The sequence below is a fragment of the Rana temporaria genome, chromosome 10 (assembly GCF_905171775.1).
Source record: "Rana temporaria chromosome 10, aRanTem1.1, whole genome shotgun sequence".
Taxonomy (NCBI): domain Eukaryota; kingdom Metazoa; phylum Chordata; class Amphibia; order Anura; family Ranidae; genus Rana; species Rana temporaria.
This window is the reverse complement of record NC_053498.1, coordinates 103,087,003-103,112,960: the sequence shown is the minus strand read 5'-3', so window position 1 is coordinate 103,112,960 and position 25,958 is coordinate 103,087,003. Positions and strand designations below refer to the sequence as shown.

Sequence of the window (25,958 nt, the reverse complement as noted above, 5' to 3'; positions counted from 1 at the left end):
AATCCGTAGTTTGTGTTTTTATATTTTGTATACATACCCCTTTAACAATACCTTTTTAAATGTCTTTCCACAGCCCATATAACACCCTGTACCTCGAGCTGCACTGCCCTGCCATTGCACCTCCTTTGATTGTCACTTCTGAAAATGGACGCCATCTCATCAATTTTGGAGCTGCTGCAATAGGTACTCAATCACTTGAATGAGGCAGATCCCAGTTAATGGCCATGCACTTCCCTCCACTTCATTATAAAATGACCAGAATAGCTTCATTTAACATTACTATCAACATTTTATTGATAGCTACTGGCTCTCTTTAGCAAGTAAGCTTCTAACAAGCCAGACACTGTAAATGTATATAAATTGCACTATGGCTGTGTCTCTCCTTCTGTATCAGGAGGAGAAAGGAGGGGATGATGTATTTATTTGATATGCAGTGTTTCTTCCATAGATTACCATGTTTAATGGATTTTCAAATTAAGAGCTACGAGCATAACTCCGAACAGCTCAATTACATTTTATGTTAGCGTGCCTTAGCTTTAGTAGAAAAGATTTTGCATTGAGCAGGACTGATATTTTTCCTATGTCGTGGTTTGTAATATACTATCTCCTGTAATTCTGTCTTACTTTTCCCAAAAACATCATATTTTACACCTCTAGAACAGCACAGAAACTGGAAACGTAACTTTATTATTATTATAAATCACATAATGTATACTTCATTGTACGTTGTATGTCTTTGTTTGAATAAAGAGTTGGCTCATACATATCTTTTATTTCATTTACGGATAGGCACTGGTGGGCTGCATTACCCACTAGATCCAACGACGTACCAACGGGGGAGTGGGGGCGGCAATTCGCCCCTGGGTGGGGGGGGTGTCAGGCGAAAAGCAGGGCCAGAACAAGGCAGGGTGGGTGTAGGGGGTGCTCTGTGACTTTGCTGGCTCTCTATATGCGTGTGGAGCAGCATCTGCTGCTCTGTGTCATTGAGTTCACACTTGGCTCTTTACTGCCACCTCTGGCTGCTTCCTGTATGTGCACTTCTCATGTGTGCTGCTTGTACTGTATTGTGGATTACAAGTGGGGGCTGTGAATACAAATGAAGGAAGGAAGCTGTTTGTGTACAAGGGGGGAGGGGCAGAGCTGTGTTTGTTTACAGATGTGCATGTGTGGGGGAGGGGGGGCTGTCATATATACAGATGAGAGTGGGGGGGGGGGGTGAAGCTGAGTGTGTACATGTCACATTTCACCGATGGAAAACAAACCGATGGGGCCCACACATGATCGGTTTGTTCAATGAAAACAGTCCATCGGTCTATTTTCATTGGACAAACCGATTGTGTGTACAGGGCTTTAGTGGTCTATTTACCTGTTTATTCAATGGTATACAGTATATGCATGTGTTTTCTTTTTTTGCCAGCAAATTTGATATTCAAGCCTATATGTACTTGTTCTTATTTCAGGTCAAAAATTAGTGAAGACAGTTTCATTGCAAAACATTTCAGCTGAGTCCTTGGAAGTATCCTTCAAGTCTTGATACAATAGGTTTCATTAGAAACGTTGGGATGAATTCATTTTAGCCTTGTTATTAGAACTGTATCCTGCATCGCCAAAAATAACATCTGTTGCTATTTATAAGTAATGTTGAAAAACTATTTCCTAATTAAGTTTGCCCTTGTCATCCCCATAATGCATTCATGGATAGCAAATAACAGAAGACATTATACTCAAAATTGTTAATTATGAATACTCACAGGCCTGTATAAAAGTTTTTAGAATATAAATATACAGCTGTAATGCATTGTGGATACATGATATACTGTTAGGTAGTGGTAAAGCAAAACCTCAGGCAAACAGCTAAACATATAGCTTAAAGCGGTATTTAATACCCCCCCCCCCCCCCTCCCCAAATGTATATACTGCTGCTTACCAATTCTTAGATGTGGTGGCAGTGTTGCCAACCTACCAGATTGAAATTTACTGTCATGACACCCATAATTTACTGGCACATCCAAATTTTTACTAACATTTCCAAAAGTTACAAAATTACAGTTTTAAGTACACATTTCAGTATTTAGGCTACAAATAAGTACAATATGCAATTAAAATGTGATTTTAAGGTAGATATTAAACACATTTCTTATTTTATTTTTGATATAGTGAGTGGCTCAGGGACAGGACACAGGAGGGGAAGAAATTAGAATGGGCGCACACACATGAAACTGACTCACAGTGACACTGACAGCAGTGTGCAGCAGCACAGATCACCAACACGCTCCCCTCCTGAGTCACAGTGATGGCCTCTCTCCACACCAGGGAGTCCCTCCATTCCAAACACCACTGACAGTCCCGCTTCCAGCTTGCCTTGCTCTTGTCCCGCAGACCCGCACATGAGGCTCTGTCTGCTCAACTTGGCTCCCTTGCACCATGACATCACATGACACGTTCAGGCACCAGTCCCAGGCCCCTGCCGGCACCAACTGAACACTGTAGCAGGCACTCGGCCAGGTGTCACAGACATATTTTTTTCATGGCAACCTTTTCCTCTTACTGGCATTTACTGGCAGGAGAAAAGTGACCATTTTTTACTGGCTGCCAGTAAAAATACTGACGGTTTTCAACAATGTGTGGTGGCTACATTTGTTTTCCTTTTTTTCCATGTTTTTTTTCTTTTACCTGTTGATCTGGCCAGTAAATCTATTATTTTTCAACATCCTTTAACAGACCAAGCTTACAGTAGTCAGTTTTTATTCATTTATATAAAACCTTTATCCCAAAAGGTCAAAAATGCTGTTGCTGTAACTGGTGTTGGCTGGAGTTCAGCTTTAATTGGCTAGTCAAGCCCAAATCTACTAGTGCATCTAAAACTACCCCTACCCAGAGTGACAGTGCTGCTGTCCAAAGGTGTCTGTTGCTTCACCAGTGGAGCGGAGTGAAGTGGAGTGGAGTGGAGACAGGAAATGTATTTCTGGCCGAATCGCTGGTAAATAAAGTAAAATAATGCCTAAAAATAGAAAACAAATGCAGTCATCACATTTAAGGACTGGCAAGCTGCAATATATTACAATTTTGCTGTTGAGTTTAATACCACTTGCCAACCAGATCACACAGAAATACTGTGGCAGGTCGTCTCTTCTGTGCAAACCAATGTACCTGTACGTCGGTCCCTGCAAAGAGGATAGCGGGCGTACGCTGCGGGACTATGCCTGCAGGTCCCGCAGACTCGGGGCCAGATTCATAAAGCACTTACACAGTTTTTTTGGTAGATGCACGGCGTAAGTGCAGATTTGCGCCGGCGGATCGCTGCGCCTTACCCAGAGAACCAGATTACGCCTCCAAATAGACTTCATCGCCTCGGTGTAACCTTTCCACGCCGGCGCGGCGTTGGTGCAGATTTACGCTGGTCCGATCTGGTGTGGCCATGGTTTTTTTGTTTTAAATATGCAAATTAGGTTTTTGGGCCGATTCATCAACTTAAGCTTGTCCGGCGCAGGCTACTCCCGGTGAGCGGAGCTGAAATTTCCGGTGCAAAGTTACCCCTCATAAAAGCAGGGGTAACTTTGCACCAAACTTGCAGAGGTCAGCTGGAGAGCAGCTAAAGCAGCAGCATTACAAACGAACTGAGCAACAACACTTGCTGGACAACACATAGAGGCGGTCCCCATGTTGGGAGAGGCCCTCAATAATTACAGCCCTCTCCTCTGGGCTGAAATTGGTCATCCGCCCACCTGAGGATTCCTCATCAGCCATAACTGCCCCACCACAATGCAAACGACCTAGCTTAGAAAAAAAAAAGCTTCAGTACATTTGCACCTGCAGGGCGGAAGTCTGGGCTGATTCATGGACTGGGCTTTGGTAGTGGGTCGGCGTAGCTCAGGGATCACGCCGGGGCGCAGTTCTGAGCATGTGCAGATTGGGGCATTTACCCCTGGATGTCACTGAGCATGTGCGGTCTAAGATGCGCCCCGGCGTGACCCCTGCGCCACGGTCGTCACTTCATTAGCATAGGGTGACTCCCAGTTGGCCTTACCCCGCCTTACGCCATCTAAAATCCGCCCCGCTGGGGCATCGTAGACAAAAAAAGTTTCTAGAATCACCTAACTGCCTCTCCGCGCTGGACCGGTGTAGTCTAAAAATGATGCACCACGCCGGTGCAAATATGCACCATTGTATATGAATCTGCCCCACGATGTCTATCAGTGACCCGAGATTGCAATGAGGAGAGGCAGAATGGGGAACTTCCTATGTAAACAAGGCGACTCCCTGTTCTGCCAGATGACATGACAGAGATCTACTGTTCCCAGTGATGGGAACAGTGATCTCTGCCATGTTCCAGTAAGCCCATCACCCCGACAGTTAGAACACACTTGGGGAGCACACTTAACTGCTTGATCACCTCCTAGTATTAACCCCTTCCCTGTCAGAATAATAAAGAAACCCTATTTATTTTGTCCAATCAGGGCAAAGAAACATTTCTGTGTAAAGCTCACAACCTGACCATCCTACACTATCATCCCATATTGCAGCTGCCACCAAAAAGCCAATATTGGAGCTAAGCAGGAGCAACAATGTCACCCCCTCCACCACCATGTGACATAGCTCAGGGCTATGTGGTAATTCCCACTACCCAAAATCATAGGGGGGTTGCAACAGCAGTAGTGTGCTAAAGAGGTAAATATAATGTGATCAGAGGGTGGGCTTTACATATACTATGTCACTTTGCTCTGAAGGGACAAGGTGATAGGGTCCCTTTAAGCTAAGATGACCATATTTTTAAAATGAAATCCGGGGACATATTTTTTCTTTACTAGTATTGGCAACAATCAGCGACTCTCTGCCCGTCGCTGCCCGCCTCACAGCCTCTCAGGTCTTACTCTTCGGGCCCCGGCTACTACTGGATGGGGAGCGCAGGAAGATCACTCGGGCAGGGAAGGCAAGGAGATAGGCAGGTGGCTGGCCAGGATTTGAGCCAAGGTAGAAGAACATGCGAGCGGAGCTGAATGGGCATGCGCCTGAAACTGAAGAAATATTCCCTCCGCTACGACCAGCACATGATCATCAGAAAGGGGCACAGATAATGGGAAAAATACAACCCCCCTATGCTAGTAGGCACGGCGGAGGGGGGGGGGGGTGTAATTCAATTTTTTTTATTTTAATTCTGCACTGACTGTCTTTGAAATTGCCCCTACCCCTATTAAATCCAATCTGGGGACAAAACCAGGGACAGACTTGGTCCGGGGACAGTGTCCTTAATCAGGGGACTGTCCCCTGAAACTGGGGATGTCTGGTCACCCTACTTTAAGCTATGTATTTAGTTGTTTGCCAGGGTGCCTTGAGGTTTCTTCAGGTGTGCCTTGGGAAAATGCCTAAAAATGAATAAAAAATTGTATACATGCCAGCAGGTGGATCAAGCCTGCCTTTTAGTTACACACAGCCACAGGTTTTTATTATGCACCATTATGACTTTCTCGACATTGGAATTGTAGTCACCAATGACATCATTAGTTAATAAGGAGGATGTCTGTAGCCTCCACAGTATCTTTGTTTGACCCTCCTGTGCTCCTCTTCCTCAGTATTGGGGACACATTAGCAGACTCATGGAGAGAAATTGAGGGAGAAGAGAAACATTGGAATACTAGACAGTAGCAGTGTGCAAAAGTGTATTTGCTTTGGAAGAATAAATCACCTGCTGCATTATGTAATGCTATTTAAATTGTTTTTTACATTTTAGCATGGAGTGCCTCGAGACTGTCCATAATTTTGAAGGGTGCCTTGAGATTGTCTATAATTTTAAATGGTGCCCTGACTAAAAAAAGGTTAAGAAAAACTGGCCTAGAGTTCTGCTGGGCAAAGTGATAGGTTCTCTTTAAACAAATCTCTGTTTATTGTTTTACACTCCAAGTTATATGTAGGTCTGTGCTGCCAGCTTTATAATTTACAAACCTGCATATAATTTTACCTTCTTCAATCTGCAGATTGTTTTGATGTATATTTCTTACTGAAGGTAACCTCTATTTATGCAGTTTTTCATCATATTCTCAGTTTGATTTGTATAGGTTTGTGACAGGTTTACTTACATTGCACCAGTAACTTTTTTCTGAATATAAGTTCTGATTTGACTCACATTTTTACACGTTCTATATTTTACAATCTAATAAATAAATACAAATATGTAAATGCTCCCCCTAGTGGTTATCCGTTTATAAGTTCATTTGATTAGCAGCTCTAAACTGACAATATTAGTCCCCCTCCCAGCCCCTTTGTCACCAACACCCCTCAAGCACTTACCTGTTGACATGTTCAGGGCCTCCATGTACCAGCATTATGTATCCAGGTCTATTTTATGACCAGGAGCAGCATTTTTGTGAGGGAGAGGCACTGATTGCTTGCTCAAGCAGAGGCAGTGCACCTGAATCACACAGATTCTTCCTCCCTTATCTGTGGCTTATACCTGGAAATTTTGGGGAAGCAGCAGGCCACAGTAAATAAACTGAGCTTGGTCCTGCAATCAGATATATATTTTAATGGTGTTAGTGGTCATCTTACAAAGGGAGCTGCATCTATGTTACCGTTTTAAAGTATACCTGTCAAGTGAGAACTGCAGTGGCTACCATTACGGCCCTCCTTTTTTTTCAAATCAGATAATTTGTATTTGTTTTTTCCAATTTACAACACTTAAAGCATACAATACATTCCCACATAAAAAATAAATAAATGATGCGCCTTCTAGATATGCTTTTACTATTACTTAGGACCAACATGTCATATTTTGTTAATACATTCTTCCTGTCTGAAGTTGGCAACAGTATGAAACTTAACCAGTATATTCAATTTAATAATTACACCTTGACAGCATACAGTGCTTTAAAAAAGTATTCACACCCCTTGAAATTTTCCACATTTTGTCATGTTACAACCAAAAATGTAAATGTATTTTATTGGGATTTTATGTGATAGACCAAAAAAAAGTGGCACATAATCAAGTGGAAAGAAAATGATAAATGGTTTTCAAAAATGTCTACAAATAAATACTGTATCTGAAATTTGTATTCAAACCCGTTTTTCTCTGATACCCCTAACTAAAATCTAGTGGAACCAATTGCCTTCAGAAGTCACCTAATTAGTAAATAGAGTCCACCTGTGTGTAATTTAATCTCAGTATAAATACAGCTGTTCTGTGAAGCCCTCGGAGGTTTGTTAGAGAACCTTAGCAAACACACATCAACATGAAGGCCAAGGAACACACCAGGCAGGTCGGGGATAAAGTTGTGGAGAAGTTTAAAGCAGGGTTAGGTTATAGAAAAATATCCCAAGCTTTAAACATCTCACGGAGCACTGTTAAATCCATCATGCGAAAATGGAAATAGTATGGAACAACTGCAAACCTACTAAGACATGGCCATCCACCTAAACCGACAGGCCGGGCAAGGAGAGAATTATTTAGAGAAGCAGCCAAGAGGCCCATGGTAACTCTGGAGGACCCGCAGAGATCCACAGCTTAGGTGGGAGAATCTGTCCACAGGACAAATATTAGTCGTGCCTTGGAACAGTGGCAAGAAGACAGCCATTGTTGAAAGAAAGCCATAAGAAGTCTCGATTGCAGTTTGCGAGAAGTCATGTGGGAGACAGAGCAAACGTGGAAGAAGGTGCTCTGGTCAGATGAGACAAAAATGCAACTTTTTGAATTTGCAAAAAGCAAAACACGCGTGTGGTGGAAAACTAACATTGCACATCACCCTGACGACACCATCCCCACCGTAAAACATTGTGGTGGCAGCATCATGTTGTGGGGAAGCTTTTCTTAAGCAGGGACAGGGAAGCTGGTAAGAGTTGATGGGAAGATGGATGAAGCCAAATACAGGGCAGTCTTAATGAAAACCTGTTAGAGTCTGCAAAAGACTTAAGACTGGGGCGAAGGTTCACCTTCCAGTAGGATAAAAGACCCTAAACATACAGCCAGAGCTACAATGGCTTAGATCAAAGTATATTCATGTGTTAAAATGGCCCAGTCAAAGTCCAGACCTAAATCCAATTGAGAATCTGTGGCAAGACTTGAAAATTGCTGTTCACAGACAGTCTCCATCCAATCTGACAGAGCTTGCGCTATTTTGTAAAGAAGAATGGGCAACATTTTACTCTCCTAGATGTACAAAGCTGGTAGAGATATACCCAAAAAGACTTGCAGCTGTAATTACAGCGAAAGGTGGTTTTACAAAATATTAACTCAGAGGGGCCGAATACAAATGCACCCCACACTTTTCAGATATTTATTTGTAAAAAAAAATTAAAACCATTTATCATTTTCCTTCCACTTCACAATTACCGTATTTATCGGCGTATACCGCACACTTTTCCCCCCTTAAAATAAGGGGAAAATCGTGGGTGCGCAATATACGCCGATACCTGCTTCCTGCGCTGTGTTTGAACGCCGCCGCCGACATATACTGAGCGCAGTACACTCGGGTACACTCGACCAGGCTCGGCTCCGCTCGCGGTCACGCCCTGTGCCGCCTCCTAGCCTTTATGCGAGAGGAGCCGAGCGTGCCCGAGTGTACTGCGCTCGGTATATGTCGATGGCGGCATTCAAACACAGCGCGGGAAGCGGGGATCGGCTCAAAAACAGCGTGGGAGAAGCGGGGAGGACACCACCAAGGCCGCAGACGGATACCGGACAAGGCCGCCGATGGACGCCGGGCAAGACACCGACGAGAGGCATTTAAACTGTAAGTATTTTCTTTTTTTGCCTGAAATTTTCCTTCTAGGTTGGGGGTGCGCGCTATACGCCGGTGCACGCTATTGGAAGATAAATACGGTATGTGCCACTTTGTATTGGTCTATCACATAAAATCCTAATAAAATATATTTTATACAAAATTTCAAGGAATATGAATACTTTTTCAAGGCACTGTATATTTATACAATGTTCCCACTCCAGAAAACTATCTAATTATTGACTAGCCACCAAGATTTTCAGAATTTTTTTTAGGGCTTTTCCTATGTTTGTATGTCAATTCCTCCCATAAGTTGAGATTAATGGCTTGGGACCATTGAGCTATTGTTGGCAGAGAATTTAATATCCATTTTTGTAATATAAGGTTACTGGCTAAATACATAGAGCCACATCACTAATATATCATCTGGGAGAATATCTTCCGATACAATCCCTAGCAAAGCTATTTTTGGATAAGAATAAACGTGTACAACATAAGGTATTTTAAGGTATCCAATACATACTTCCAATATTGATGCTATTTGGTACATCGCCACAGCATATGTATAAGTGTAGCCATATCAGTAAAACACCTTGGACAATTTGGTGTAATTGCTTTACCCCAGGAATGCAGATGTGGAAATATGGGGCAATTTAGGAAACTTGTTTCAGCATAAATCATGCAAATAGGAAACATGAGGGTAGTACAAAGACACTGAATTTCAAAAGCGCCAACTTTCCTAAAATGCACTCCTTGCTAGATATTAAATGGGATAAAATCCTAGGAACAAATAACTCGGAAGAAAAATGGGAGTGCTTTAAAAGCATATTAAATATAGGTATTGACCAGTGCAACCCCAATGGGAAATGCATTTAAAAGAGCTCACAAAAGTCCTGGGTGGCTTAACTCCAATGTAAAAATGCATATAAAAGCGAAGGAGAAGGCCTTCAAGAAATATCAGGCTGGAAGGGTCATTGTCATCATTCCTACTTTACAAAGAATGAAATACGAAATTTAAGGGTGCAATCAGGGCGGCTAAGATAGAACACGAAAGGCACTCAGTGGAAGAGAGTAAAAAAAAAAAAAAAATTATTTAAGTATATAAATAGTAAGAAAGAGAGGTCAGAACATATTAGTCCCATAAAAGATGATGAAGGCAATCTGGTTACAAAAGACAGAGAGATGATGCAGGTTTCGAATTTGGTCTTCACGAGGACGAAGACTACAATGTTTATCCTCATAAAACGTCACAGGAAGCACCCTCATGGCTAACAGAGGATAGAATTAGAAACCGATTTGAAAAACTTAACATTAATAAGTCACCAAGACCAGATGGATTATACCCGAGGGTCCTTAAGGAACTCAGTCAAGTGATTGACAGGCCATTGTTCCTAAGTTTTATGAAAAGTCTACTGACTGGAATGGTACCAGCTGATTGGAGCAGAGCCAATGTAGCACCAATATTTTAAAAAGGGCCAATAATTATCCCTGGGAACTACTGGCCAGTTAGCCTAACATCAATAGTTTGCAAGTTCTTATTTATTTTTAATGTTTAAAATTTGAGAAATAAATAAACCTCTTATATAGGCTTTTAAAGAATCCCAATAAACTTGCAGAGATACAGAGGGCTTGTTGACAGCACTGAATGCCAAATACCAAAATGCCAAGCAGAATGTTCTCCTTTGATGGAAAAAGGTCAAACCCATAAGTGTTCACTTTCTATAAGATGCAAATCTGGGCAGAGTACAGAGTTAACTTGAGAACCAGTGGAGAGTGATCGGATAGCCATCTAGCTAAATTACATCAGATATCATGGCATTGTAGAAGTAACCAATGCCAAGTCTATTCTAGAGAAGGGCATATGGTTGCTGGAGAAGCAAGAAAATATTTTATCATATGGGTATAACACTCTCCATACATCCACTAGACCAATCTCCTGAACAAAACCAGCAAAGGAAGTACATGCAGAAATTGACCCATAGCCATGCCATATTTATCTAAAAAGGGGTCAAAATAATAATTAAAGTCCCCTGCTATTAATCAAGGAACATCAGATTTGGTAATTCGGCAAAGTGGAGGCGCCTGGAGCAACAGCAGGAGACACAAGAACAGGAGGTTTGGGGCCACTCTGTGTTATTGCACAGAGCAGGTAAGTATAAACCTGTTTGTTATCTTAAAAAAAGAGCATTTACAATCCTTTTCAATACTTTTTGAGTTCACAGACATAAAACGAGCATGATGTAAATGAGTGTCAGAAAAATTTCAAAATAACTTGCCTGTATACTTGTCACTGAATGGTGACTCAGCTTTCCTAAAAAGTATAGGTCAGTATTGTCATTCTGTTTTGAGAAAATTACATTGTCTGCATGTGTATACTGTGGATGTTTTACTACTTTTCTCCATTATGAACCTTGACATAGTCATTGTAGCCCTGTTTTTCAATCTTGAACCCGTGTGGTTCTTTTTCGTTGCTCAATCCAGTTGGTACTGTGGAGCCTGGAGCAAGTTGCCATCTGTTTATTGCCTTTGAACCTGAGGAGAGTAAAACCGTAAGTACTCTGACAGTAAATAATTGCATTTGTGAATGGTTACATGTTAAATATACATACCTAAAAGCAGGTGGCATAATTATTTCCAAAGGCTAAGTGGCAAACTAAAATACTTTCTACATAAAAAGACCTTGCTTAAACCCCTTTGTGTAGAAACAATATACGCATTCCCATATTTGCATGGTAAACCGTTTTAAGGCCTTCGTATTAATCTTGTCACGTTTCTTTCAGGCTAACAGGCCTGCTTAAAGAGGATGCCCCGCGAAAAAAAAAAAAAATATTAAAAGCCAGCAGCTACAAATACTGCAGCTGCTGACTTTTAATAAATGGACACTTACCTGTCCAGCACGCCCGCGATGTCGGCAGCAGAAGACGAGCAATCGCTCGTCTCTCTGCTGCCCCCGCCGCCTTCCTCGGTGCGGTTATCGGGAAGTTAAGCCTTGCAGCTTCACTCCCTGGTTCCCTACTGCGCATGCACGAGTAGCGCATCGCTTTCCTAGTGGTCCCCGCTGTCTCCCGGGACCAGTGTATTTCCTAGAAGGCAGCGGGGGGGAGGGAAGTGGAGTGACTCCCGTTGGAGCCATTCCCGGAAGTGGGTGCAGATACCTGTATTATACAGGTATCTGCACCCCCTCCCCCCTGAAAGGTGCCAAATGTGACACCGGAAGAGGGGGGGGGGTTCCGAAAAGCAGAAGTTCCATTTTTGGGTGGAACTCTGCTTTAAAGTGAACTGGTCAGGTAAATCGGTGATGGCAGATTGTGTTAACTACAAGCTACTTTTAAAGGGGAGTTACAGCTTTTTTTGAAGTTTATTAAAAGTCAGCAGCTACAAAAAGTGTAGCTGCTGGCTTTTAATAAACAGACACTTACCTGCTCCACGGCTCCAGCGACGCGCCGGCCGGGGCTCCCGCTCCTTGCCTCCCCTCGCCGACCGGCGTCTTCATTCCTAGTGTGGGCACCCGGCAGTGACAGCTTTCGGCTTCGCGGCCGGGCACCCACTGCGCATGCGCGAGCGGCGAGGCGCCGTCCGATTGGACAGGCGCTCGCCTACAGGGAGGGGCTGCAAGAAGGCGATCAAGCTAATCGCCTTTCCAGACCCTCTGCAGAAGGAGGAAGTGGGACAGGAAGTCCCCTTCTCCTGAAGCCCCCACTCCCCCCCCAAAAAAATTACATGCCAAATGTGGCATGTAAGGGGGCGAGGAGTGGGTTAAGCGGAAGTTCCATTTTTAGGTGAATTTTGACGCGTGTGTTTATCCTATGTTTGTAAGTGCATTGATTTTATTCACTTAATTTCCATTAAACAAACACATAGTTGCCAACATTGTAAAAAAAAATATAGGGGCACTGTTTTGTCTGTGGGCGGAGTCTTCTTATTAGGGAATCTTCATTTGTAGGTGGAACGAAGTGGGGAAAGAAAAATGTGGCGTGCAGCATTGAAAAATGGGCGTGGTTTAAGCATAATATTGGGCGTGGCTTAGAGGGGCATGACTCAAAGGGGTGTGGTTCGAGTATGAGATGAACAAGGGATGGAGGAAAAAAACAAAGGGAGAAAGAGAGAATAGGAAGGAAAGAAAGATGGATGGAGGGACAGCAGGCCCAGATCCTACACCACAATAGAAAGTTCAACTTACCATAATGTAGAATCAGTGGGAGCCCTGAGTGTGTCACTTGTCACATCGCCTGCCACCAGATGCCATCAGGTGTCCCCAGCGGAGCCCCTTCTTACATCAGGCGTCCCCAGCGGAGCCCCTTTTTACATCAGGCGTCCCCAGCGGAGCCCCTCCTTACATCAGGTGTTCCCAGCGGAGCCCCTTCTTACATCAGATGTCCCTAGCGGAGCCCCTTCTTACATCAGATGTCCCTAGCGGAGCCCCTCCTTACATCAAATGTCCCTAGCGGAGCCCCTCCTTACATCAGATGTCCCCATCGGAGCCCCTTATTACATCAGGCATTCGCAGCAGAGCCGCTCCTTACATCAGGCATCCGCCGCGAAGCCCCTCCTTATATCAGATGTCCCCAGCGAAGCCCCTCTTCCATCAGATGTCCCTAGCGGAGGAGCCCCTCCTTACATCAGGTGTTCCCAGCGGAGCCCCTCCTTACATCAGATGTCCCCAGCGGAGGAGCCCCTCCTTACATCAGATGTCCCCAGCGGAGGAGCCCCTCCTTACATCAGGTGTCCCCAGCGGAGCCCCTCCTTACATCAGATGTCCCCAGCGGAGCCCCTCCTTACATCAGTTGTTCCCAGCGGGGCCCCTCCTTACATCAAATGTCCCTAGCAGGGCCCCTCCTTACATCAGGCGTCCCCAGCGGAGCCCCTCCTTCCATCAGATGTCCCCAGCAGAGTCCCTCCTTCCATCAGATGTCCCCAGCGAAGCCCCTCTTCCATCAGATGTCCCCAGTGAAGCCCCTCTTCCATCAGATGTCCCCAGCAAAGCCCCTCTTCCATCAGATGTCCCCAGCGAAGCCCCTCTTACATCAGATGTCCCCAGCAGAGCCCCCTTACATCAGATGTCACCAGCATAGCCCCCTTACATCAGATGTCCCCAGCAGAGCCCCCTTACATCAGATGTCCCCAGCATAGCCCCCTTACATCAGATGTCACCAGCGGTGCCCCTCCTTACATCAGATGTCCTTGTAGCGGTGTCTCCGCCGCCATTACAGAACAGAGGCCAAGGGGGAACAAAATAGAGGTGGAGTCGGCCACATGGTTACAATAAAAATTGAGCTGCGGCACCGCTCACCCCCGCCCCTTTCCATAACAGACCGGCAGTGGGGCGGAGTGGGGCGAGGGGTGGGCGCCGCTGCCGCAGCAGCTCAATTTCTATTGTAGCCACCCCGCAGTGTTCTACTTCTTCTAGTCTTCTTAAAAATGGTGGCTGGCAGAGACATTGTCTCCGCCGGCCGTGGACCTCTAGCGGCGGCAAAAAATCTGGAAAAAAAAAACAGGAAACGATAAAATCGGGAAAAGGGTCTAAATCCCGGGAATGTCCCGGGAAATTCGGGACAGTTGGTAAGTATGCAAACGTTATTGCACCATGAGCCTGTGCTCTAATTTTTCCTTTGTTTTCATGGCCATACATTTGGCAATTTTATTTTAATTGTGTGTGCTTTTTATCAGCTTTCACTCAGTTTTATGAAATCTCCAGCTTCACATAACCAAATGGTTGAAACTGCAGCTGAAATCAACCAAAACCACCAGCTAAAGAGTACATTCTATCAATTTATAAACTAGTTCAATCATTTGGTCACATGAAACCAGAAAATTATTGAAACTGGGAAAAGCCAATTATTAAAGTTGAAAGCTTCCAGCAAAATGGCCAGCTTTGGTTTACAAGCCTATGGGTTCAGGTGTAACAGCCTTGGACATAATAGGCTTTCAAAACCACAGCTTTTTACTATGTGTACAGGACCACCTTGAACCTGTTTGTGACATTTGTCGTTGTAGTTCTTTGAAAATCTGGAGGTTCGCACTCGGCAAGCAACTCTGTCATTAGGTATTAAAGGGCAAGGACTGGCACCTTCTCTGACATGCTCAGTAGATGGAGTATTAAACCTGGGCTATGTACTAGCTAAAGACAGCACCATAGCATCATTTAAGGTAAACTGCTTCTTCCTGTCTTTTGAAGTAAAAGATTGAATTTTTTTATGTTATGATGCATTATCCAAGTGCAGACATCTTGTAACAGCACCATCAAATAAATATGCTGTTCGTGGTATGGCTCTTTGCTATCTCAAAGCCTATACCATCGAACAGCATATTAACTTGATGGTCCTATTAGAGAATATTAAATAGGGGTGAGTGTTTTTTGCTAAAGTCTGCTGATCGGCTGTGTTCAATCACACACAGAACTTGGTGTTTACAAAAACACAGAACTCTGTGTACATGGAACAACGATCTAGCTGTTTCTTCTCCCTGAAAAGCGAGAAGAAAAAACAGCCAGATAGTAAAGTAAAAGCAGCACACATTACACATTGTTAGGCACACCGTTAACCCTTTGATTGGCCCTAGATGTTAACCCCTTCCTAGCCACTGTCATTAGTACAGTGACAGTGTTCAATATTGGCACTAATAATATTAGCACTAATTGCTGTATTAGTGTCACTAATATGTCACTTGATATCAGTCGGTTAGTGTACTTTCCAGCCAGCATCAGCTAGTGCCAGATTGCCCATCACACTATTAGAGTCCCACTATAAGTCACTGATCACAGCCATTACCAGTATAGCATCGTAGCTGTGTAAATTCCAGTGTATATATAATATAATTTGCAGACGCTATAACTTTTGCAGAAACCAAGAAAAGAAATCCAGCATCCGATCAGCGCTGACAGCCAATGACTGCGAGCGCTGATCAGTGTCTTCTGGTGGGGGGGGTATAGTCCCCCTGTCAGAACACAATAGCTCAGTGGAGAAATCACTGCATTAACATTATATGTGTTAGTATGGTGATCTATAAGTTTCATTTGTTTAGCCTTCTGGATTGAACGGAAAAAAAACATATAGTGTACACCCAGCTTTACACTTCTCTTCCCCCAAACTCACAATGCTGCTGTTCAAAGGTGTCTCTATTGCTTCTCCAGTGGCGTGAAGACGCCCAAAGACAGGAAAGTGTGTCATTGGTCAGATCACTTGGTGAAATTCACAGTGTCACAGTCCCATCATAAGTCGCTGATCACCACTATTACCAGTATAGTGTCATAGCTGTGTAAATTCCAGTATACAATGCCTTGAAAAAGTATTCATACCCTTTGAATTTTCCACATTTTGTCATGTTACATCCAAAAACATAAATATGAACACGAATACCATCATGACTGCGCAATTACCAGTTAAAGTAGCGCATTGCTAAATATAAAAAAATGGTTCTAAATATAAATGGGGTAAAATCTTCAGGAGGTCAAGTGGTTAAAGATTAGTAAACTGCAATATATTTAATTGTTGTTTGTGGCGGTATTACCGCTTTAACAAAGCTTCACCATGATCATTAAACATGAAGATTTCTTAATTTTACAAATTTACAAATTTTACAAAATTACTGACAGTATTGTCTTTTTTTTTACAGTTACATAACACATCAACAATTCAGGCAAAGTATTGCATTAAACAGGGGAGTCTGTCTGTAACTAGATATGAGGAGCTTCAGAAACTTCCAAGTTTTATTCATTCAGACAAATCCACACCCAGCTTTGTCGGTAAACATATTTATGATCTGCACTGGAGAATCAAGCTGTTTTCACTATTATACATGTGCTGTCTATTGGACATTGTTAATAAGAACATTGCACACAAAAGCACACAAAAGTAAAAAGTGTATTGTTGTCCGTGGAACAAAGTACATAGCTGCTAAAAAATCAGTAATACAGCAATTAGTACACAGCTATACAATAAAAAATAGATTTTGTTTTTGTTTCAGTGCAGTAATTTACATACATATACGTGCGTATATTGCAACACTGGCAACTAGAAGAGGATGAAGAAGTATTTGTTCCGTACATATGTAGCAGTACCCCCGTAGGAGCCACTTAAAGTGGAGGTTCACCCAAAAAAAATTCTAAGATTACATCCAGCATACTAACGACATGTAAAGTATGCTGGTATTTTTTTCTCCGTACATACCGTGTAATTGTTATTTTCGCCCAGGCTTCCGGGTTCTGATTACTGCGGGACTGGGCGTTCCTATTGAAAGCTTAGCTGATTGACATCTGGTGAAAATCTTCCCATGTCGCATAAAGCGCGTCACCAGTTTTCCGTAAATAGCTGACATTCGAGTCGGCGCTATACGGCACCTGCGCCCGCCGTGTAGAGCTGACTGCGCAGGCGCCATATAGCGCCGACTCGCGGGTCGGCTATTTACGGAAAACTGGTGATGCGCTTTATGCGACATGGGAAGATTTTCACCAGACGTCAATCAGCTAAGCTTTCAATAGGAACGCCCAGTCCCGCAGTAATCAGAACCCGGAAGCCTGGGCGAAAATAACAATTACACGTTATGTACGGAGAAAAAAAAAAAAAATACCAGCATACTTTACATGTCGTTAGTATGCTGGATGTAATCTTAGAATTTTTTTTTTGGGTGAACCCCCGCTTTAAGTATGTTTAAATCTGTACTATGCCTCTCGACCCCAATAACAATCTCATCCCCCTCTGGCACACCTGGCAATCGTGTAAGTGCAAGGACCAATGGGAAACACACACATTATGATAAAACACAAAAATTGTCTTTACTAAAAGGTTTCGGTGGAAAAGTAGGAGACAGTAACAATATACAGTAAAACCTTGGATTGCGAGCGCAACTCATTCCGTAAACATGCTTGTAATCCAAAGCACTTGTATATCAAAGCAAATTTCCCCATAAGAAATAATGGAAACTCAGATTCGTTCCACAACTATTTATTCATAGGTCTTTCAGTTTAAAGTCCATATAAAAAGATTATAGCAATGCGATAGGTTGTGTAACCATAAAATGTCCATCCACAAATGGCATCCTCCACAAGGGGATTAGAAGCAAAATCCTGCAGGAGCTACAGAGTATAAAAGAGAAAAGAGGTGCCTCTAAGTGTAGCAATATGGTTACATTTAATGAAGATACAACATTTAGCAACTCACATGGTTGATGATTAAAAGAGGCACATCTAAATATGCAGGCATCCGGGTTAAAGCTGTCCACATAGACTGTCCTCCACAACCCCGTCTCTCATCGCTGTCGGTCTGCAATCATGACCGGGAAGACTACCCTGAAAGCGAGGCTTGAAGTGCTCGTGGAGCGCAGCGTGGAAGGGATGACATCGATGGCGGTGAGGAGGACGGTCTATGTAGACATCTTTACCTTGGATGCCTGCATACTTAGATGTGCCTATTTTAATCATCAACCATGTGAGTTGCTAAATGTTGTACCTTCATTAAATGTAACCATATTGCTACACTTAGAGGTGTCTCTCTTTTATTTTATACTCAGTTGTGACGTGAGGCTACTTGTATATCAAGACATCTCTTATATATCAAGTCCAATTTTTTTTTTAAATGTTGCTTGTCTTGCAAAATGCTCTCAAACCAAGGTTTTACTGTAAATAGTGAATCAACAGAACAGTAATAACTAAGACCAAGAGCAATATAGCTCAATACTATATTCAGGCTGTTTTCAGGGGATTCCAAATCTGAGAATAACCCCAAAAGCAGAGGCAAACACTTCAGCAATGGCAACTCTATATTCAATTGGTTACCTCTACATGAATTGGCTCTGAGTCCAGGCAGGAGGAGAGCAGAGCAATGACCCTCTCTTATGCCAGACCTCTGTCTTCTGTCCACTGACACCACAGGCCCAACTACAAACACTGTACCCAAATTAACATTCAGTGGCTTAACTCCCAAGGTAAACTATCCCGCACACCCACTACATATACAGAGCCCTGAATATGTCTGTGGCCCGTATGGCACCAGAAACTCCAGTCCCTTAGACGAAGGATGAGGCTTTTGGATCTTTGGCTAACCACTTTAGTTGGTGCACTTAAACTTCTGCATGGCAAAGTGTAGCTGTGGTATGCTGACAGTATCCGGATAACAAGGCAGTCACTGTGACTGCTTGACAGGCCGTTAACGAGACCCAGGTTTTGGTAAGTGTAAGCAAAATTCAGGCAACTCTGTCTATGTGTAGTGTCCTTGTTTCCTGCAGAGGGGGCAAGTGCCCTCTCACCAATCATGCGACCAAGGCCCAAATAAATGTCTTGGACCCAGGCTCTTCTGGTGACCCAACTGGTCACCTCCCACTGTTGTCAGTGCAAGTACGCCTGGATATGCACCTGGGATCCCCCTCTCTTTGGCTGGATGCCACTGACCAGCCGCTGAACTTGTAAATGAGCTGGGGAACTGACCTGGGAGGCAACACTTCTCCCTTGGGTCCTGCCTCTTGGTAACTGAATTCCCTCAAGAAAACAAGATGGAGTCTTTGGTTCTTTTTCCCCAGAGCATTCTGGTTCTTGTAGTTCCTGCCCCATACAAGACTATGGGACCGTTTTAGATGAGGACTACATGTCCCAGGATACTTTGCAGCTGCTCATGCTGCTGTTAAAGTCTTTCTGATTAGCTCCCTCTAATTGGCTCCTACTCCTCCTGTTAATAGGAACACAGGAGAGGGAGCAGAGAGTGGGTGGATGCCTGTGTGAGCGCCGCTAACATTGACAGAGTCAGTGAGGAGGAGAGGGAGGGGAAATCCCCTGCAGGGACTGACAGGCTTTCTCTCTCACTCTGTTGAGAGCCTGTGCAATGTCGACCAGCGGGAATTGAGGGGGCTGTGGGGCACCCGCTTCACATACAGGCATACCCCACTTTTAAGTACACAATGGGACCAGAGCATGTATGTAAAATGAAAATGTACTTAAAGTGAAACAATACCTTGTTTCACTTCTAGGGTTTAGTAGGGAGTCAGGGGCTGTATTTGTGGTGTCAGGAGCTGTAGTTGAGGTCTCAGGTGCTGTAGTGAGGGTGTCAGGAGCACACTGGAACAGGGTGGACTATGCTCTTGAAGCTTCAGCTCCTTCTAGTGCGGCTGCAAAATGTCTGTACAGTACTTGTAAGGCACTTTACACTCGGGGGTATGTCCTTACTCGCGAGTGTATGTAAAGTGAGTGTACTTAAAGCGGGGTATGCCTGTACATGTATACGATTTATGCAATATTAGGATATTTGCCCTTGTTTTACAATTTGGGATTTTCTTTCGACAATAACAGCAAACAGAACAAATAGAGAGGGTGAAGATTCCTAATGGGGATACAGACAGCAATTCTAATCCCTCTCCACTCCACAAAGTTTTGCCTTTTGTTATACTTTTAAGGATTCATGTACACGGGATGTTTTTACAAACTCTCCTGAACGATTTAACTTGGCAGGTAGTAACCCACGTTTAAAACATCAGTTTTGCCGTGTTTGCATGCCGTGTTTAGCTGCATTGTGATGCGTTTGTTTAGAAGCGTTTTTTTTTTTGTTAATGGGCAAAAACAAAAAACGCCTATAAACGAAACTCTGTTAAACGCATTCGGACGCGTTTGGCGTAGGAAACTTCGGAGTCTGAACAATTTTTTTGGCCTTCAAAAAAAGGCCTATAAACGCAACTGCCTAAAAACTACAGTAAACAAACCTGTGTACATATACACATACGATAACACTGAATGGCCCAGATTCTCATACATTAGCGCTGCTCCTGGGCAGCGTAATGTATGAGCTCTACGTTTCACTGCCGCAGGTCTACAGGTTTAAATCCTGATTCTCAGAACACTTAGGCCCAGATTCTCGAAGGCGTTACGACGGCGCAACACCATTAGCGCCGTCGTAACTCCTCATCTGGCCCCGGGTATCTATGCGACTGATTCTTAGAATCAGTTGCGCATAGGTACCCATTAGATCTGACAAGCGTAAGGCTGTTACGCTGTCAGATCTTAAAAGTAATTTTTTTTCCCGCCGCTAAGTGTCGCATCGTCGCTTTTCCCCGTCGTCTATGCAAATGAGGTAAGTACGGCGATTCCCGAACATACGCGAGGTCGACGCAGCGAATTAACGTCGTTTGCGTAGCGTACCCGACACGTAAGGTTGCCCCTGCTATTAGCCAGGGGCAACCAATGTTAACTATGGGCGTCGTTCCCGCGTCGAATTGAATCAAAATTACGTTGTTTGCGTAAGACGTCCGTGAATGGAGCTGGACGCCATTTACGTATACATCTAGGCAAATGACGTCGGGGCGACGTCATTTAGCGCAATGCACGTCGGGTAATTTACCCGACGGGGCATGCGCAGTACGCTCGGCGCGGGAGCGCGCCTAATTTAAATGGTGCCCGCCCCATTTGAATTGGGCGGGCTTGCGCCGAGCAATCTAAAGATACACCGCCGCAAGTTTACAGGTAAGTGTTCTGAGAATCAGGATTTAAACCTGTAGACCTGCGGCAGTGTAACGTAGAGCTCATACATTACGCTGCCCAGGAGCAGCGCTAATGTATGAGAATCTGGGCCATACCTGTAAACTTGCGGCGGTGTATCGTTAGATTGCTCGGCGCAAGCCCGCCCAATTCAAATGGGGCGGGCACCATTTAAATTAGGTGCGCTCCCGCGCCGAGCGTACTGCGCATGCTCCGTCGGGTAAATTACCCGACGTGCATTGCGCTAAATGACGTCGCCCCAACGTCATTTGCCTAGATGTATACGTAAATGGCGTCCAGCGCCATTCACGGACGTCTTACGCAAACAACGTAATTTTGATTCAATTCGACGCGGGAACGACGCCCATAGTTAACATTGGTTGCCCCTGGCTAATAGCAGGGGCAACCTTACGTGTCGGGTACGCTACGCAAACGACGTTAATTCGCTGCGTCGACCTCGCGTATGTTCGGGAATCGCCGTACTTACCTCATTTGCATAGACGACGGGGAAAAGCGACGATGCGACACCTAGCGGCAGGAAAAAAAATTACTTTTAAGATCTGACAGCGTAACAGCCTTACGCTTGTCAGATCTAATGGGTACCTATGCGCAACTGATTCTAAGAATCAGTCGCATAGATACCCGGGGCCAGATGAGGAGTTACGACGGCGCTAATGGTGTTGCGCCGTCGTAATGCCTTCGAGAATCTGGGCCAATGAGTTCAGGGGCAGTTGAAAAAAGTGTCCAATTTCCTCTGAACATCTGTTTAGCAGCAGCAGTGTACATGGGGCCTTAATCTACATTGCATGAGATTGTACCATCTTTTTAAATATTTATGATTCCGAATTTCCTCTGATGCTGGTATTTTCAGGGTGGAGTAAAACACAAAAAAGGTTTTGGTTTTCAGTACAAGCATTCTATTGTGCTGCTGAAGCCTACACTTTATAAGACGGACAGCAAATATTATTTTCCCTTTAAAGGGGTTGTAAATTTACAATTTTTTTCCCTAAATAGCTTCCTTTACCTTAGTGCAGTCCTCCTTCACTTACCTCATCCTTCCATTTTGCTTTTAAATGTCCTTATTTCTTCTGAGAAATCCTCACTTCCTGTTCTTCTGTCTGTAACTCAACACAGTAATGCAAGGCTTTCTTCCTTGTGTGGAGTGTCGTGCTCGCCCCCTCCCTTGGACTACAGGAGAGTCAGGACGCCCACTAGCACACAGCTCCTTTCTCTATCTGCAACGTAGAGAGCGTCCTGACTCTCCCATGGTCTGCACTATGGTAAAGGAAGCTATTTAGGGAAAAAAAATTACCTTTACAACCCCTTTAAGAGCCCTTCAGACCTTTTATTGACCACATGCGCATTATCCCGCAGTATTTGGTGTGTTGGCTTAATGCAGCCCATTCATTTTGAATGCAGTGCCAATACATGACAACAGCCTAAAAATGAGGCCTGCAGCAATCTTTATTGCTGTTCGCCATAATGCACAGCATGTGGGTTGTGGTGCGTTGCAGTGCAGTCTTTTTGCCATGTACTGTATTTGTGCATTGAAGTGCAATGCTAAAAAGCACTGCAATGTACTGCACAAAGTGCCATGTCTTACCATGCTTTGAGATCTAAAGGGGCCCCCAAAAAATTGCAAGTTAACAAGTATCTAGGAATGAAATTGTAAAGAGTTAAGTCTAGCCATCATTATTCTTTTCTTTTTAAATATTTTTCTGTATTATATTGCAAATTCAGTTTGTTTTCTTACTAGTACTCATTTACTGTTGGTGTGCTAACAATTACTTTCCCCAAACTCTCAAAGGACCTCAGAACTACAATGGACAAAGTGTTTTCAGTGCGTCGCCTGTAGAGGGCACCATCCAGCCTAACAAAACTGAAGAGATCACAGTTTCTTTCTCTCCAGACCATGAGAGTGTGAATTTCTCTGACATCCTCATGGTGGAGCTCTTCGGCAAGGTAAGGATAACAGTACAAACGATAGATGCTCGATTTTGGTAGAAATAGATCTAGGCCAATTCAGTTCTTAGAAAGATAGCATATATAACAGTAACAAATTGTGGCTTTGTACACCATATATACTCTGTTGCAACTAGATACAGCATATCAGAGATGTCCTAGTTTTCTTACTTAGCTTGTCATATATTATTATCTGGAGCTGCTCCTGTTATTGTACCCACGTGAAAATGATACATAAATGCATAATTTGCCTGCTCCTGACCCAGTTGCTGGTAAACCAACTATATAGTTAGAACTTACTTTTAACCGCTTCAATACTGGCCATTTTCACCCCCTTCCTGCCCAGACCAATTTTTAGTTTTCAGCACTGTCACACTTTGAATGACAATTGCGCGGTCAAGCAACACTGTACCCAAATGAAATCTTTTTTTTTTTTAAACACAATATTTTTTACTTTTTGATTTAATAAATATCAAAAAAAAAGTTTCCTCAGTTTAGACCGATACGTATTCTTGTACATATTTTTGGTAAAAAAAAAATCACAATAAGCTTTTATTGATTGGTTTGCACAAAAGTTATAGCTTCTACAAAATAAGGCCCCGTACACACGATAGAATCCATCCGCTGAAAAATCCCAGCAAATGGGTTTCTGCGGATAGATCCTATGGTGTGTACACTCCAGCGGATCTGTTTCCGCGGATATTTCTCCCCTGGGATGGATTCCAGCAGATCGAATATTTGCTGACATGCCAAACAAATCCATCTGCTGGAATCCATCCCAACGGATGGATCCGCTGGTCTGTATAGACTCACCGGATCCATCCGTCTGAAGGGATCCCCCGCATGCGTCGTAATGATTCGACGCATGCGTGGAATTCCTTATATGACAGCGTCGCGCATGTCGCCGCGTCATAATCGCGGCCACGGCGCGACACGTCTTCGCCAGAGGATTTCGGCGCGGATTTCAATGCGATGGTGAGTACACTCCATCGCATTAAAATCTGCTGAAATCCTCGAGAGGATTTATCCGCGGAAACGGTCCGCTGGACCGTATCCGCGGATAAATCCTCCCGTGTGTATGGGGCCTTTGGGATAGATTTATGGCATTTTTTATTTATTTTTTACTTTTATTGTGACCGTGACATTGCGACGGACACATCAGACACTTTTGACAAGTTTTTTGGGACCATTCACATTTATACAGCGATTAGCGCTATAAAACTGTACTGATTACTGTGTAAATGTGACTGGCAGGGAAGGGGTTAACACTAGGGGGCAATCAAGTGGTTAATATGTTCCCTAGTGAGTGATTCTAACTTTAGGGGGAGGGGACTCACAAGGGGAGGAGACCGATCTGTGTTCCTCTGTACTGAGAACACACATCGGTCTCCTCTCCTCTGACAAGACATGTATCTGTGTGTTTACAATCGCAGGTGCCCGGCGGACATCATGGCCACCGGGGCACGCGCACCAGGTCCCAAGCGATGCGGCAGACATGCGGGCCCCCTAGCCGCCCGGGAAGCCCAGAACGTCATATGACGTCCACCCGGAGGGAGGGAGGGTCCTGCCGACGTCATTTTACAATGACTCGGTAGGGAAGGGGTTAAACAGTTTATTTCTGACCCTGCTTCACTAGCCAGTGTGTATATAAGTGAACCTGCCAGCACAGCGTCACTTGAATGTAAAACATACCTGCAAAAGGAAGCATAAACTTACCTCTCTGGCTGCCTGTTCTTTGAAAAGCCGCTGCATCACTGCTCACCCTCCTCTACAATTATTTGACTGTTTGGAGGAGTTGAATACCTGTTTTTCCTGCAGCCTGTACGAACCAGCAAGATGTGTGTAAGCAATGAAACTGTGGCTTTTCAAGAAACGGCCACCAGAAAATGACCTATATGCAGTGTTTTTTTTACAGGTATGTTGTATATTCAAGCAGTGGTGGCCGCTCCATTAGGAGGGCAGGGGCACCGCCCTCCTATTCATGCGTCTGCCCGCTAATCTACATGCAGGGAGCTGGACACATGGATTTCAATGGGATTTTTTTTTTTTTTTAAGCACGTGACTAGATCCAGAGGCTCTAATAGGCTTTAAAAAAAAACTTTTTGAATTGACCCTTTTAACGCACAAAACAAAAATTTGCGAAAGTGACACTTTCTTGCAGCCTATTTTTTTAAACACTGCTCCTTTAATTCTTATTAGCAGCCAGTGGCGGTGCGTCGATAGTGGGCGCAGGAGCGCTGCACCAGTGGCTCTGATAGGCTTCCCCATTACAGCCTATGGGCTGTAATCAGCTTCCAAATAGTTAACCAGGGGACGCACGGGGTGTGCGTTCCCTGGTTAACACTGACACGCATCTCAGCCAATCAGTTTCACCGGGTCTGGTTACCGGTAACCTGATTGGCTGAAGCGTCATCGAGGGCGGGAGACGACATCAAGGGACAGTGGAGGGAGGATGGCTGACCCGAGAAAGGCAAGTGCTGGACGGGGGGGCAATCTGGCAGCATTTTACAGGGCAAACTGGCGGTTTTTGAGGGGGCACAGTGGCGGCAATTGATGGGCACAGTGGCGACAGTTGATGGGCACATACCGGTGTTTGTTGCAGTTCCATCACAAGGCCCTGGCTGGGGTTTACTGCGACGTTTATGCTTGCCATCTGGTAAGCTTGCATCCCTTACGGTGATCTCCATTGGTGGTGGTTTATCAGCATATGATTCACATTGGAATTATTCATTGCACCTTTATTAGGACTTTCTGATCAATGAACATTTTTATTGTCTCCTATTTTTGATTCACTTCATTGGATATTGTATTTTTTCACTTTTTCACATGTTATCTAA

The 25,958-nt window shown here is 44.1% G+C and overlaps 1 protein-coding gene across 3 annotated transcripts in view; it reads left to right on the top strand.

The window, feature by feature from the left end:
* CFAP74 (cilia and flagella associated protein 74) overlaps positions 1–25,958 on the top strand; it is a 195,612-nt gene that overhangs the window by 143,594 nt on the left and 26,060 nt on the right. For all 3 annotated transcript variants that reach the window (XM_040325889.1, XM_040325888.1, XM_040325887.1), the window contains 6 exons: positions 74–183; positions 1,461–1,516; positions 11,138–11,257; positions 14,703–14,855; positions 16,320–16,449; positions 22,967–23,121. In XM_040325889.1, coding sequence (XP_040181823.1) covers positions 74–183; positions 1,461–1,516; positions 11,138–11,257; positions 14,703–14,855; positions 16,320–16,449; positions 22,967–23,121 — 724 coding nt within the window. The remainder of the gene's footprint in view (positions 1–73; positions 184–1,460; positions 1,517–11,137; positions 11,258–14,702; positions 14,856–16,319; positions 16,450–22,966; positions 23,122–25,958) is intronic.